This window comes from Amblyomma maculatum, chromosome 1 (assembly GCF_055883805.1).
Source record: "Amblyomma maculatum isolate TAMU_Amacu chromosome 1, ASM5588380v1, whole genome shotgun sequence".
Taxonomy (NCBI): domain Eukaryota; kingdom Metazoa; phylum Arthropoda; class Arachnida; order Ixodida; family Ixodidae; genus Amblyomma; species Amblyomma maculatum.
Window position 1 is genome coordinate 311,849,612 of NC_139344.1, and position 16,344 is coordinate 311,865,955.

At 44.8% G+C, this 16,344-nt stretch overlaps 1 protein-coding gene across 3 annotated transcripts in view; it reads left to right on the plus strand.

The window, feature by feature from the left end:
- The first annotated feature begins 9,209 nt into the window (after nt 1–9,209).
- Nucleotides 9,210–16,344, plus strand: part of ArgRS-m (arginyl-tRNA synthetase, mitochondrial) — a 72,422-nt gene continuing 65,287 nt past the window's right edge. For 2 of the 3 annotated variants that reach the window (XM_084599679.1, XM_084599661.1), the window contains exons 1-3: nt 9,210–9,410; nt 9,461–9,552; nt 9,617–9,719. In XM_084599679.1, coding sequence (XP_084455805.1) covers nt 9,375–9,410; nt 9,461–9,552; nt 9,617–9,719 — 231 coding nt within the window. In that variant the 5' untranslated portion in view covers nt 9,210–9,374. Of the gene's footprint in view, nt 9,411–9,460; nt 9,553–9,616; nt 9,720–16,344 lie in introns of those variants that run through there. The other variant, XM_084599682.1, reaches the window with a different exon arrangement.

Here is a 16,344-nt window from a genome sequence, read left to right on the forward strand (position 1 = left end):
TAAATGTTCCTCTTGCGCTGGCAAGCAGGTCTTTGAAAATAGAACACATCATTAGCATGATTGTGTGAAACAATATGAAGGGATATCAGTCCATATCTTTGCAGTTTTCACAGCTGGCCTGTTTTTTCCTAAGGCAGAGGAAATAATTACTTGGCAAACTTTGTTTTTGGTGCATGCTGCAACTAGTCGCAAGGGCAATGACAGGACAATGATGGAATCACGGACGCAGCACTGTTTATTTATTGTTTTGACACTAGTCTACATGCTTGTCTACAATGATAAGCACAACAGGGCAGGTAGAAATAACATCGATCGAATAGGACGTCGTGGGATGTTTTCTGAGACAAAAAAAAAATAAAAAAAATACAGGAATTCGATACAAGAACTGTCTAGAGCTAGAGCAGCTGGAAGATAAATACTGTGCAAAAATACCAGGACTTTCACAGCTTGCGCTTCGAGCCTTCAACTTTACGAGCAAAACTAGAGGCAGGACTGCGTCGGGTGATGTGGAGAGCATTTTTTCTTTGCGCGGGCGGACTACCTCCCGGCACTCCTAAGCACAGAAGTTTACTTGAAAATATACCTGGGTTCCACGGTTGCATGACTAGCCCAGTAGGCGGGCAGTGAGTCGCTTGAGAGCTGTGATGAATAGCTGGCCTTCCCGGTTGAGGTTCTATTTCCCGGTTAGTCCCGGGCTGGCTATCGCACCGGAGCTTCATAATAGATTAGCTGTGCCAAGCTGCCTGCATCAATTGGACACCGAATTCCTGTTTGTACATCCGATAAAGGCAACGAAAATGGCAAAACATTTGCCCTGTGGATACACTAACCGACCTCTTGAAATCCAGGATAGAGAGGAAATTTCGTACAAATTACAGGCTCCCACCGGCCTTTTTATACTGGTATTTCGAGGTGGTTTAACAAAACTTGAACAAAACTTTCGAGGTGATTAAAGTTTACCACTGCTGCTGGATAGTGGTGTCGAAGTCGAGGACAACGATAAAAATGACAGGGAGATTCCATTCCAGTACTCGATCGCAGACGAGTTTTTCGCATCTCATGTGTTGCGCTGCTTGCGCTGTACACCTCAGTCCGAATTGTATACGTACTTCAGGATGATCCAAAGGCAGTGACTCGTATAAATTTCGGGAAATGCAAGTAAGTACATGGAATGCTGACCACACCAGTTACTTGCAACATACTGCAGGCATGTTCCATCGACAAGGGCGGGCTGACACGCATTGCAGAACTAGCCACGGCCGGTCTCGAGGGAGAGCGCCCGGCCGTGAACTAGCGTCGCAGAGTCCACAGGTCGGAGACGGTGCTATTGGTGATATCTGTAACTAAGAGAACGCATGGGAATATCACAGCATGCCGCTTGACGAACAGCAGTACGCGAGGCCGAAGCTCAAGGAGTATTATAACAAGTGGAAAGGAACACGGCCACACACGGCCACTCGGCTACGATATTCAAACGTTCAAACTACGATGCCAAGAAACCCGTCCGCCACCATCGCCACAGCCAAGTGCAGCCGTGGTGCAGCTAGCGAGCGATCACGGAGCCGGCGACACTAGCGCCGGCACAAGTTTTACGCCACATCCGGCAAGTCATTCCTCCTCTCTTCTTTCAGCTGGCGCATGCGCAGAAGCGACGGAGCATTCCAATAAAGAAGGTCTGGTTACAGTGTACTAGAATACTTTGGGTAGTGGAAAAAGCGGCGGTCAGCGCGTGAGGCACTTCATGTTAACTCTACCAGGTGGCGCTAGCGGTGCCTAACCGAGCAGCATTCAGAGACCGACCGTAGCCAGGCAGCAGCAAGCACGGAAGTTTTCTTTATTTTTGCCATATGTAAGAGTAGTACTCCCGATGCAAACGCTCTTATTTGCTTATGAGCGAATTAATTGAAGTAATATGACTTCAGCAAGGCTAAGGTTTCGTCAGATTACTTTAAGTGAGCAGACGGCGCAAGGCACGAAATGCGTGAAGCTTCGCATTTACTTCAGTAACCAGTCAGACTTTGCTCTGAACGGTGACGTCTGCGTCATTTTACTGGCGGGTTAGTACGAGCAGCTCCAGCGAAAGGCAAACAGCACATTCTGGGCCCCCATTTAGCACTCCAGTTCTCTTATCACAGGCGCTCGCCTCTGCAACACTAGCAGACAGCATCGCAACACCTGCGCGTTTTTTGTTTTGTAGTATCCCGTTCCTCGTGTCGCAGACTTTTTTTTTTTTTTTCGAAAAGTTTGCCGCAAGGCATAAGTTGAGAAAGGGGGAATGGGATGCCGACCTCTCCTCTGTTGTTGTGATTTTGTCTTTTTCTTCAAACACGCAGGTCAAAGCTATAATTTTATTTAGTACTGAAGCTGATAAAGTTAGAATTGAGGAAAAAACACCTTTACACATCAAACATTTATTTAAAATCACTGATTAAAGACAAGTGTAGTAGGCATAATCACAAAACAATTCGTTCAAAGCTGGTGTTCGAAACTGTTCACACGAAAGCGCATTGTTCTCTGAAAAACAATTAAACACGCTCATGTGCAACGGCTTAGCTTTAGGTAGTTAGCGGTTTCCCGTTTCTGGCACCTGGTGCGATTAAGTGCCCTTACAAAGAAGTGTAGACGTGTGGTCACATAGAAGGCAACCATTTGCACTGTCAGCGACTCTGAATGATTAACACATCCAACGCTCTCTTGCTGCTTTTTCTTTATCAAACTAACAATGTCCATAACACTGTCATGATGAAGCTCATGTAAGCTGAAGCAACTAGTGAAGAGGTCTTCGAGTTTATATATGAACCGGAACAGGTGACCATGAGGGTACAGGAGACCACCTTTGTCCTTCAACCTCGTGTAGTCAGCAGCACCCAGCAACTGTACACTCTCCTTGCTTGTTAGGAGCAATTTGTGACACTCTTCACAGTTTGTTTTGAGGACAAACTTCCTTGCTACATATCCACATATGTAAAAAACTAGTCTTGCATCACTCTTTGCAACAACGCATGGGGCATGATCTGGAACAACATTACTGATGTGTTGCTCTGCACTAGTTAGGTTGCCATCTTCAAGCAATCTTTCAATGAGGTCCTGTTTGCTTTGCTTATTAGGGCCTACTCCATCTGGTTTTAGGAGGGACGACAGCACACCTGACTCCGCATTCCCATTTGACACAGATTTGGCTAGCCCATAGAAGCTTAGGCAGCCAACAGTTATTAAGAACTGTTGCGGTGTGGGATGACTGTTGCACCCCGATGATTGTCTTACAATCCCAAAAAGGTTTTCGACAGGGTCTTGACTCAGCTTCGATGTCATTATGTACTTGTAGCCAACATGTTTTGACAAATAATCAAGTATTGATAAAACACTAGCCACAGTAACTCGAAGCCCCACTGCTGTAGATGTGGACAGGAAGCCCCCTTGTCCCCCAGCATGAAGCTCCCACTCTGTGAGGTAGGCCAGGAAGGACAGCAACTGGTCCTCAGCGACAGATCCAGGCCGCAGGGCTTTAGCAGGGAACCGGGACGTCATAATGTCAATCAAGTCTCGAATCATTCTGCAGTACAAATGTATGATAAAAAGATGTTTGAAATACTGAAGATAAGTGGTTGTTACACTAAACAGCACTGTATTCTTTTTCATTGCAGTCCACCAAAAAATGGCTTTCATGCTTAGACAACAAGTTCATTGAGAAAAGGACATACCCAAAAAATGTGAGCACTGGATCTAGGCTTCCCCAGCTTGCTTCAAGCTCGGTCTTGTAGAGACGGAGGCCATTGAGGACAGTGTTGCCAAACAGTTGAAATGCATAGTCGACCCTCATTTTTTCAAAATTATTCGGGTTGACGTGGCAGCTTCTGATCCCGGGCATAGCTTGAAGTGTAACATTAGATCCATCAAGTTTCAGGGCTTCTCGCACAGGCCGTAGTGACACCTGTAATACACATAAAAGATAATAAGGGAGTAATTACTCATTGCATCCACCCAAGCGCAGCCATACGGCTACACATAAAAGATATATTTTTTCATAAGAAATTGCACATGACTACACATATGGCTCAATGCTACTTGCTCCGAGTCCTTAGGAAAAGAACAAAATGGAATGCTGCTATTACCTCGCCTGGTGGGGTGTTGAAGCTCGACTTCAGGAGTCCATTCCTAAGGCATTTTACCAAATGAGGGAAATCGGATACAAAATGGAGTGAGCGGCTGGGATCCACTGGATGTTGTACCTTGTTCCTAGTGAAAGTTGGAGTTGCCCGAATACCCATGAGCGCCCACATCCTCCTGTTCCATGCAGCGCCATCGCTGGTAATAAAATCAACAAATAAGCCAGCTTGCTCAGCAAGGATTACAGCCTCTGTCATGATTTTTGCTAGCAGGTTTCCTTTCACATTGCTGTGTGTAGCAAACACGGCAATAATTTGTGTCCAACTGCCAACAAAAGGCACAAAGACAATTACCATCCCGTGGTCACACACTGCATGTTTGTCAGTGTCTGGGGTGAAAGCGCCCAAATCAACGAACCCATCAATGTGGCCACCAGGTATCACAGAAAGGTTCTCTGAAAGTTTCATTTCGTCGACCAAGAGTCCTCCGTGTTTCTTGAAGACATCCATTGAGCTCGTCTTCTCCTTTAGCACATCGAAAACCTTTCTGCTGAATCCGAATCCTGACCTGTATTCCCTAGTGTAATTGCGTAGGGTGACTTTTGACGGTAGAACAAGGATCTGCTGCTTGCGCATATGTTCATACAGCTTTGGTCCTTTCATTTTTGATAATGATGCATTCAAGCATCCACTCCTTTGAGTAAACCATACCTTTCATGCTCTTACGCTTGGCTGCTGCAAAAATGTGATGGGCTGCTTGCTTTTGCTTAGGTGGCAGGCTTTCTATTTTTGTTTTGAAAACTTCTTCAGTAATGCGACTGTTCTGGTCCTGCATTCTGAGAATATGCTGCTGCAGTGTGCACAGGCGTGAGGGAAGGCGCTTTGTCTTTTGCCGGGAAAACTTCAGCGAATTTCGAAGGTTTCTTTTCACCGGTTTCTGCATTTTTACTCGGAATCTTCTTGCCTGGAGCCCTTTCCGGAGGTAGCGACATGCCAGACAGGCAGTACCTGTAATTTAAAAGCATATGATGTGAAAAATGCTACATACAAAATCTTAGCTCTATGTCCTCTTTGCTACAATATAGTTTTTGTAAATGAGTGGTAACACAGGCCTTTGGAGGTGTAATTAACAGTTGCATCAGCTAAAAGAGATTAAAACCAAAAATATGATCACTATTACTTAAACAGCAAAAATGCATAATTTAGGGATGATAAGCTACGATTATGTACTACATTATTTTTACAATGATCCTCCTTGCTGATTAAAAGTACTTTCATTGCAACCTATCCTATCTCGACAACGAAATATAGCTGCTTACCTTTGTCAGTAACAGTTCCTGTACAGGACTTGCTGAACACACTATCTTGTACGAGGAGCACAGAAGCCTTCAGCCGGTCTGTAAGGTGTTCAGCGTAGTCGCTGGTGTACTGCTGTCGGTCCATCGCTCCTTTGCAAACAATAGCAGTGGCTGTTTGATGAAGAAGTTTTCGAGCGTCTACCATGGTCTTAACTTCAACTTCTTTCGCTTCTTTGACATGAAAATAAGGGCGAGCGAAGACCCGTTTCCTGTCGTCTGCAGTAAACACCAGCAGCTTCTCGTGCGCGACAAGAAATGGATCTCTGGTCACGGTAGTTGTAGCGTACACAACTCCATCAAAATCGGGCACATTAAGTTTTGTCCACGTGCTCGGAAGGCTGAGTTTGTCAGCGATTTTCTGCAATGAAGCAGGCTCACTGGGCTCGTTCAAATTCGGGCTCACGCTCTCGTCTTGCACATTTGTGTCGTGCTGACCGGAATCGTGAAAGTCACGCCGCAACAAGCGCACTTTCTTGGCCGGTGCCACAGCACATGCAACTGGACGCTTTCTCTCTCGTCGTTTTTGCTGAACTTGCTTGGAAAGGTAGGCCGGCAAGTCGGGCAGCAAGGTTGGGACCGCATCAGCGGTCAGTGCAGGTTTGCCACGAGGGATCCTCACTTCTTTGCCGTCGATTTTGTGCACATAATGCCGCACGATGAACGACGCTTCGAAATGCCTTTCGCACACTGCCGACGTTTCCGAGAGTGGCTTGTCACTGCGGTGCAAATTCCTCTCCCACTGCTGTCGTTGGGCTTCGTCTTTCGGAGCTTTAAACAACGACAACGTCCGTCCGTTCAACTCACGAAATCCAGGGTACCCGGTCTTACAACCTGGCGCGTAGCAATGCGTGTCCGCTCTTTTGGCTTTCTTCTCCATGGCTGCAGGCGAACCACTCACTGTTTGTGCGTACAACGCAATGCAAGAAAGTATAAGATGCCGGAAACGCTGTAAAAAAAGCATACACAGCGTACGTGCACAACCTAACTAACAGCAACCTACACGTGCTACTGCGGCGCCGATCTCCTCGGTTTCTAGACGCCAGCGCCACGCGCGGCGGTTAACAGAAATGGCAACAGCCCTCTCGTAGGCCGCGCCCCGCGCTCTTTCCACTACCCAAAGTATTCTAGTACACTGTAGTCTGGTCCCAGCTTTCCCTCTAAACTATCTATGACTGTAGTACTGTAGTCTAGCCACCATAACTGTAGCATGCACCGCTGAGAAAAACAAACACAATAAAAAGCAAAGTTGTATAAACGCCAACGCGTTAAAAAAGAAATTATGTCCTTGAATAACGACTAAACACCTGCAGTTACTAAAAAAGGCAACAGTTAAACTTTATTTTACATTTATAGAGAGATTTTAGTTATTTAAGCAAAACCGAAAGCAACGATAGTGGCGCCATAAATGTTTGGCGCCGAACACCATAACTATTTTAATAGACTTCAAGCTTTGCCGTGTAGCGCAGCGGCACAACTCCTTCGAGTTCGATCGCGATTGAAAATCTCGAAGGCTATCAACTCCATCGCCTTTGAAAATGACCGTGTGACTGGGGTACTCTTTGGCGATGGTAGCCGGGTATCGAAGCAACACGTCCCTTACCATTCTCACAGATTCTAGAGAAGCGTGCCGTAACTACATGAACGGCCGTATAGGTCGCGCCGCGCTCAGGCTCCTCCAGAGCGCGACCCCATCAAAAGTCAAACACAACATCTACTGGGTGCCAGGACACACCGACATAGCGGGGAACGAACGCGCGCCGATCAGGTAGCTCGAGGGTACACGAGCCGAGCTTCCTTCCAATCGGACGATCTACCCGAGCGAGTCGGCCCTACGTACTCAGATATTCTGAATTACTATAAGGGGGTACGGATCCGCTATCCGCCACCTCATCGGGATCTAAAACAACAAGAGGCAGTGTACTGGCGAAGACTGCAGACAGGAACATTCCCTAACCTGCATATCCTAAGCAAAATTTACCCGTCACAATATCGGGACACCTGCCCATGGTGTGGTAGCACACATCGTTATACCACATCACGTGGCAATGCAGAAATAACGACAGCTTTCGTAAAGACCCGAGTGCGGAACAGTGGGAGAGCCGGCTCTCCAGCGGTGATTTGGATTGCCAACTAGGTCTAATCCAGCACGCCCAGCGAGCAGCGAAGCTCAGCGGAGCCCTGGAATAGGGGCACCGACCCTAGCTGTGAGAAGGCGGAAGATGGAACTCTTCTAGAGAAACTAACGTATTTCCTATCCTATCCTATGGCGATGGTATCCTGGACTGAGGAAACCACCCACGCTATTCCGTTAAACAATTAAAGTTTACTCTGTCTCTCTCTCTCGCCCCTATGGATATTCCTTTTTTTTTTCTTTTTTTTTTTTTTTTTTTTTTTTTTGCACCTCAACACGACTATTAGCCCAATTCATCCTTTTTTCCAACGGCAGCGCTCGAACCAGAACCACCTAGACTAGGTGGTTCTGCTCGATTGACAATATCATTGCAATATATCAAAAACAGCAGCGGCCCAAGAACACTGCCCTGAGGGATACCAGATGTAACCGGAAGAGCACAAGAACTTTCTCCGTTAATTGTAACATACTGTTTGCGTTGCAATAAATACATAGAAACCCAGGCAACTAGGAAATCGGGCAATCCTATCATTTGAAGTTTCTCTATTAGTTTGTTATGCGGTACTAGGTCGAACGCCTTGCTGTAATCCAAAAAAATTAAGTCTACCTGGCCGGTCCTATCCACGACGGAAGCAAGAAAGTGAAATAAAGTGACTAACTGTGTGACCGTAGAAAACCCTTTCCTGAAGCCATGCTGGTGTTCCGACAAAATGTTATTATCTTGGAGAAATTTAGAAATGAGGTCGGCTACGATATGCTCCATGAATTTACAAGAAGAGCATAATATAGATATGGGTCGGTAGTTAGATAATAAAAGTGGGTCCCCCTTCTTCAGGACGGGCACCACACGCGCAGTCTTCCAGTCTTCAGGTATGGATGCAGTTCTAATAGAAGCTCGAAATATCAAAACGAGAAACTTGCACAGTGTTTCAGCAAAACGGCGAAGGAATGCGCCTGGTATACCATCAGGTCCTGGAGAAGATTTAACTTTTAGTCTAAGCAGCATGTTCAATACCCCTTCGTTTGAAATCAAGTCGGTAACATTAAGGAAATGCGAGGGGAAAGTAGAAAGTGAAGGTCCAGCTGAAGTAGAGAAGACACTGTGGAAGTATTGGTTAAAGTTTTGTGCAATAATCTTAGGATTAGTTAAACTAGAGTTAAACTTAACTAGAGTTTGCAATTCTTCCAGACTCTCAGCTAGCATGCACAATGTCGTCTGCATACATCAAACCGGGGAGACGCTGCTCTACCGCCTTTCCACTTAGTCTATATGACAGGTTAAAACCTAGGTTACTGTCTTGTATCCTCCGTTCCAGGTTTATCATATAAAGCATGAACAGCAGCGGTAATAGAGGACAGCCTTGTCTTAATCCTTTGCATACTTTGACATCCTCCGTACTTCTTATCCCTTCCCACGTAACTTCTACTTTGTTATCCCGGTATATTTTCTGTAGGAACTTTATTACCTCATAACCGATACCTTCTTCTTTTAATATATTCCACAGGAGTTCCCTGCTTACGTTGTCGTACGCCCCGTACATCCAGGAAGGCCAAATACAAAGGTCTATTCCAGTATTCGACGGCAGCGCCTAGCGCGGCCGACCGCTTTTTTTTTTTCCTCAGCGCCTCCCAGCGAAACGCGCCCCGCTGTTGCCACTAAACCGTACTAAAAACGCGCTTAGCAGCAGAGAACCATTCGAACCGTACCGTATCGTGCAATCTGGCCAATTTTGAGAAACCCATGATCCAAACGCTCGTTTCTTTCCCTGTAGTGCCATAATGGCGTCAGGACTTCGGCTCAAGATTGCTGAGCAGGTATTTATTATGCGATTGCTCGAAAGATGGCCCCAAATGTAGTTTTGCAGATATGCCAGGCTGCGACACGCATAGCGCGTTGCCGTGACGTGAAGTCCGCGGAACACCTTCTTCATATTGTAAAATTGAAAACTGATAAAAGGTAAAGTTGTAGTGTTTTCAATCCGCATTCTCCTTCACTAAAGTTACTTCTATTTTCTTACCAGCTGCACGTCGCCGTTCCTGGCGATCTCTGAATTAGACCTTGGTGACACGCTGGGCATTGGTGCTGAAGATGTAAGGACCCTCAGAGCAGACTTGGAAAACCTGGTGAGCGGCATCAGAGATGGCTTAAGAAAAATGGGGGCCCTAATTTCATGTAGCTGCTCTCTCTTCCATAGCACGCTTTTGTAATGTACCCCAAAGAAAAATATGCGATCAATGCGATAGTAATGCATTAGCAGTGGTAAACATTGCCCGTGCACACAACAACACAAATGCAGCCACTAGGGCTAAGACGAGGAGATAAAATGTGCTAGCTCGGGACGCACAAACTGTTTGAGAGATATAGAACGATGGTGGTGGTTGCTGCGGAAAAGGAAGATTTTCTGCTCAATCCCATCTGCATTCACCCACTCTTGGAAGTAAGAAATTTTCTTTTCCCCCGGCCACTTTTTCTTTCTTGATGTGCTTTTTTTTCTTCTTCATTAAAGTGACGGTTCCACGGTCGCCATCTTTATAGTAGTTAGATTCTGCCACCAATCCATGAATGAGGAATTGAGTGCTTAGTCTTCGTACGCTGCCTGAAGGTTTTTCTTTTGTTGCTGAGCAGGCTTTCAAATATTTTTGTGGCTCTACAGCAAAGCCCAGGCAGAGAAGGGAAGAACTTTTGTCCCCGTCCTGCACAGCATAGGCTGTCTTATTTAATTCCCCTCTTCAACCCACGTACCTACGGCTACTTCGTCTCACAAGATATCTGCAGCACTGGGGAAGGCAGAGGAGCCTTTGCAATTGTGCTCCTACTGTGGCCCCCTCCAATTCAATTTGGGAGGCGAGAGGCGCCTAGGAGCACAATTGCCTATTGTAGTGCCCGTCAGGGTGCATCTACTTTTCGTAGTGCTGCAAACATATTGTGAAACGAGAGCCACGACTGGTGGATTTGACTGCAGTATGCTAGCCCGCCTAAACAGAAATAAAACAGGGTGTCCGCATGATCACAGTGCAAATTTATTACCAGTAAAAAGGAAAAGCAGTAAAAAAGGGAAAGGGGCGATATTATGCAAATTATTTGTGTCTCGTGCATATATTTCTGCAGGCTTAGACAATGAACCTCAGTTGAAGTCAGCGCCTGTCTTGCGTTCTTTTGATCCTCGGGCTGTGCAATCGCGTAATCATGAGCTTTAGAATACGGAGACCCTATCGGAGACCCTATCAGTTAGGGAGATAAGGTAATGGCAGGACGAAGTAGGCATGCCCAGTATAATTACCGCACCCCTCGTCGTCTGTTGCCGCTCCATTACCCTATCCCACTAAGCCGTAGGGGCCCCCTACTCCAAAGCTCTCTACTGTAGATGCCATATATATAGTAGGGACCGGAACACTCCTCCACTGGAGTGTAAACTGCCAGCTCTTGTGGTCAACAAAAGATTTGTTTTATCAAACGTTATTACATATATGATAATATAGCTATAATTAACTGAACTTCAGTCAACAGTCGTCCTTGTTTATTTTTAGTTCGTGCTTGTCCAACCTTGGAAACTAGAGTTAGTAAGTTGCAATATGTGGATAAGTGATTGATGCCAATTTTTTTTTTTTCCTTTTGAGATGAATCGATACTGCGAAAGGGACATGAAATCCACCAAGAGGCTATGTACCGCGCAGGATGCCGGAATGTATTCATGTTCACTTCGGCACTGAAGAGGTGGATTTGCTAAGTGGGAAATGGGAGAAGGGGAGAGGGTGGTTGTAAAGGAACGTGTCCAGAAGAAAGGACCGAACGGGGCCAGTTTTGTAGGCGCTTATGGCATCCTCTTCCCCTCTTCCAATTTGATGCTCCACAGAGTCCTCATTATATTTATTCACACGCGCGCGTCGTCCTTGTGTGTGTATGGGGGAGGGGAGATAGAGTTTGTGGGCGAGGGCAAATGCTCCACAAGAGGCGTAGTTTCAGTAGTAACAAAATGTAGCCGGCGAACATGAAAGACATGAGCGGCCAGTACACTCTCTCCTCCACTGCTACTGTCGTAGAGAAAACAGATGCAATGGAACATGGCACAAGCACTGCAGCTAGGCTTCGAAGAAAAAATAATAAAAAACAGTAGAAACGACGAAGGAGCAGGAACGGAAGCCACTAAACCACCTTTGCACTTTTGATGATGAAAAGCCTATAACAAGGACCCTTTTGATAATTGCCGACCCAACAGGTAGCTGTAAAGAGCCACCAAGACCGATGTCCCTGTTTCCAGCCTCACGGAATATGACGGACACTGAAGTACACAGGACCGCTGTTTCTGAGCACTAACGTTTCTTTGTCAATCAGGGAAGCAATGAAGAGAGTAAGTTTAGTGAAAAAAGGGCGCAAGTAAAAAAACAAACCCATCCAAAAGAAAGGGGATGTGCAGAAGTAACGTTGAGCACAGAAGACAGAGGTGGGGTCATTTTCGCTGCTACTACCCTGCCAACCATTTTCTTTTTCTTCCCTCAGCTGGACTGTCTTGCATGAGTAGTCGACGATGATTGAACGAAGCTGCGGCGGCAAAGTCAAATTAAAGTTTATTCACACTTTTATAACATTTTTTTTCTGTCCTGCCTAAAATGCGGGAAATAAGCAAACAGTAATGTACTTGGGCCGATACCAGAGTTCAGCATCCGATGCATTCTTTATGATGTGTGCAGACCGAAGCAGAATTTTATTTGTTTTACCATTTTTATCTTTGTTGTGAACTCGTAAAATCTTCATATCATGCAATAAATTTGTGAAGCACGTAACAACCTCATCTTCTCATTTCAATCATTTTATAGCATCAAATTTTATTTTTTCTTCGAGGGTTTGCATGATACCGACCCTCTAACGCGCAAGACTTCATATCTTCACTTTCAGGGTAAGACTGACTCGATAATAAGAATGCAGAGAGATTCCGCGTTTTCTGGATGTATCTCTAGCTGGTAGGTTGAAATTATGACAGAATTGTTCTTTCAATTGCTGATTCCGCTTAGTCGTTTCTAAGGAAGGAAAGAGGCCTCCTCTGTTTGTCGGTTTCCTCGTATTAGAGGTTGTTCGCTTCTCTTGCGAGGCATCCCCATGAGCAGCGAGATGCTCACTTTTGCCAAACACAAGCATACATCATGTGTGTTACTAAAAAAAAAACTAAAAATGAGTAACGAAAGCCACTACTTGTACTGGACGAGAAGCACAATTCGTTCACTGGGATACAGTGTTGACTGTAGCCAGGGTGCACCACAGCTGCACACGCGGGAGCGTTGGTGGCGTTTCGGCACACAAGCAGTATGACACATTGAATTGGAGGGGATAAATAAATCGCAAAGCAAGCAAGTGTATGCTGTCAGTGGACCTTTTTCTTTTTCAAATAGCGCTACTGAGCATGCGCGAAGCGTCCTCGGACGCCATTTTCGTCAGGATGCCACACGAAAATAGGGGGAGAACTTTGCTGCATGTCTTTTTCCAGGAAACGCCGTCCCTCGCTCCATCAACATGACGAACTGCTGCACAATAATTGTTTGCAGTGCTAGCATCTTCTAGCCCTTAGGAATGCACGCATAATATTGTCCATATTGTCCACGCCTCCTGTAGCTTGCCTCAACAGAGAAGACGTGGCCAGGTTCGCCAGCTTCCTGTTGTCATTGTCATGGTTAAAAAGGGGAGGGGGGTAGTGTATCAAGGTACGTTCACAGATGACTAACGCGTCTCCACACAGGCTAGACGAGACCAGCTCTGCACTTAACTACTGTTTGGAAGATAAGCTCACCCCACTACTAGGAATGAATTTCTGCACAAATTCTTGGCAACCGGTCCTGTCAATAGTACTTCGCCTGACGCCCTTAAGAAGGGTGCGCTTTGGAAAAAGGTCAATTTGCAGAGGTCGCCAAACTTGATTCGTCAAAGAGGGGGAGACCCCAACAATACTCCAGCTATTGTTCGGATGTCCCCCTCCATGGCAAATACATGGGGCGATGTCCCACTGTGCCCCGACTCAACTAGACCGCATTTACATGCTTTCTGTAGTGGGGTCGAACCGAGTCAACCCACCCCTGCACAATAGTTCGACTCAACCACTCGACCCGACCCGCCAGTGTTTACCTCCCTCGCCCAATGGAAAGGAAAGGGCAGAGTGACAACGTTGTGGAAACATAACACCCTCTCGTAAATACCCCTCGATTCAGGATATTTGTAGTGCCACCCTCGTAATTTTACTGAACTGCAACATTGTTAGTCCATGTTTATTTTGTAGATGGCGCTACCTACTGCATTTATCGTACGTGGCTCTGCTATTCCACTATTATTTGTTTTTTTGTACACTTTGTAGTTGATAATTGTTACCAGTTGAATAAAGGAACGAAAGCCCGAAACATTAAGTTATATTTGCCAGAAAAAAAGCCATGGAGCGCTTCAAATGTGCTTAAAGAGCTCGCGCGCTTCAAGCGAACCACGAAAAAATTAGCTGAAATCACCCTGACCGTGCACATTCCTCGAGAGTCATAGAGCAAACCGATTCTTATCCTCTGACAGCAAAGTGTAAAGTTTTTTTCACGTGAAACCTCACCACCGCTAAAAGCTTCTTACTTTAACAGTTTAGCATTTTCTTTTAGCCATTTTACAAAAAATGCCAACTTTGAACACAAATAACTTTTACACTAAATGAAGCAGACAGACAATATTTTCAGGAAAAAGCAAACCCTGCACGACCTCCAACTGTGCAAAAAATTTCCGCAGCACAATGCATATCTTGAAAGTTATTGTATATATAATTACCTGTTTCGTGCACTTTTCAAAGGCACGTGGATAATAAACTAGGCGATACACGCTGATAAAAATGCTTAACTTTGTTCATTACCATCTAATCTCAAAACATCTCGAATGGTTTTCCTCTAGGTGCAAAAGGTTTCGCACAATTTTGCATTTCTTGAGACAAAGAGAGCTGAGAAACCGTTTCTTACCTTCGTGTTTTCCTTTACAACTTAAACATCTTTGCAGCTATTTCTAAACCAAGTGCACTATTCGAAAGCAAAGAAAATAAGCTTTACAAAGATATTAAAATCACATTTATAAACTAAACTAGTGAGGCACAGTAGACGTACGAATATCACCAAAAATGTCGTCTCTTTACCGCTGGAGTGGAACCGCCACCTTAATGAAAGACACGCATTTTTGTTCGTGTCTTTTAAGTTCTTTATTGTTGATTCTGTTTGTAGATCACATGTACCCACCCTCTCTGTAATGCCGAAAGGCCTTCAGAGTAAATAAAGCCTGGGCTGCAGCCTCCTCATCCCCACCCACCCGTTATTCCAGCACTGGGTAGCATTGGTAGCATGGGCTTATAAGCATCATATTCAGTAGTTTTCCTCGAAGCTGTGCACGAAAGTTCCATGCCTGTTCAGAATGTTTTTCTGAGATCGTTCACATCATAGAAAATGTTAACCTAACTTTATGTACTACATCATATCTGCCTTTTCCAAACCACCAAACCCTGTAAGTGAGAGAAAGTGACAGTGAAGGAGCTGCTGGGTCATTGAGTTAATAAATGTGTTATAGTGGATATCTTTGTTTACTCTGCATTTATACGGAAGCTACACGCATTCAGTGAACATGCTCATGACTAGCTTCTGTACTGCCTGTCAGAGCTCACTGCTGTTTTTTTACTGGGAAACGCAACCGGCTGGTGCATATTTTTAGCACTTCAGAATCACAGCAAAAATAATAATAATATTAAAGAGACAACGCCCTGCTTTTTCCATTTGTTTACATGTTATTTCAACTCCAAAAGCGAGAGACCAAGTTAAAAGTAATTTTTCTCAGATGGCTTTCGGTAGGTGTTGGCATCTTGCATCTCCCCAATAAAACTCTAAGGTTAAATTCAGTATGTGGAGGCACTGATGTTTTTTGGTAGTACACCTGGCTGGCTTTCCAGATTACATTTCAGCATTTCGAACCACCAACGTATAATAGTGAACTTTATGTTCTTCCTGTTGTTGCCTGTGTGTGAGTGCTTTTTTTTTTTTGTTTGTTTGTTTGTTTGTTAGCAAGACGGAACAGGGTGAGGACAAAAAAAGATATAGCCTTGTTAGATTCAGGGCGGTTTGCCAACCAGTGAAACATGTTTTATGCCTTTAGGTTTTTCCTTTTTGTTTACAAAATATCTTGTTTAATCCCACACATACTGTTTTATCTTCTTGTATTAATTCTATGAGTGCCAAATAAAGCCTTGGAAGTTACGCGCTTGTGTCTGTCCCTTGTGCTGCACTATGAAACATAGCAGGACATATGGAAACTGACAGACTTTTACCGGAAGAAAGGAGCGGTGTGTACATAACATATTTCAGTAAGAGTTCTTGCAAAGTCATTACTAAAATCTTCCCTAATGCACACGAATGGGATTTAGATGGCTCCTAGCCTGAGCAGTCAATATTACGAGCATATTGCAAGAAGCTTGTCGGGAACAGAGCTGGTGAACTCGTGATGTATTCATTAGAGGCAGCCAGTATAGTTGGCAGATTCAGGACAGTCTGTGATAAGTGCATGATGTCCTAATTAATGTGGGACGAAGGTTAAAAGTGAAAAAGTATGTTTATAGTTAAGAACAATGACAGTATTTAAATTATCTTTGAATGCACGGGGTTCACACCAAGCTTTAATTTAGAAGTATAGAACATTGGTAAAGCCACTATTGTATCATTTCTATTGCAGTACTTTTACTTGCAAAATAGTTTTTGCACTGTG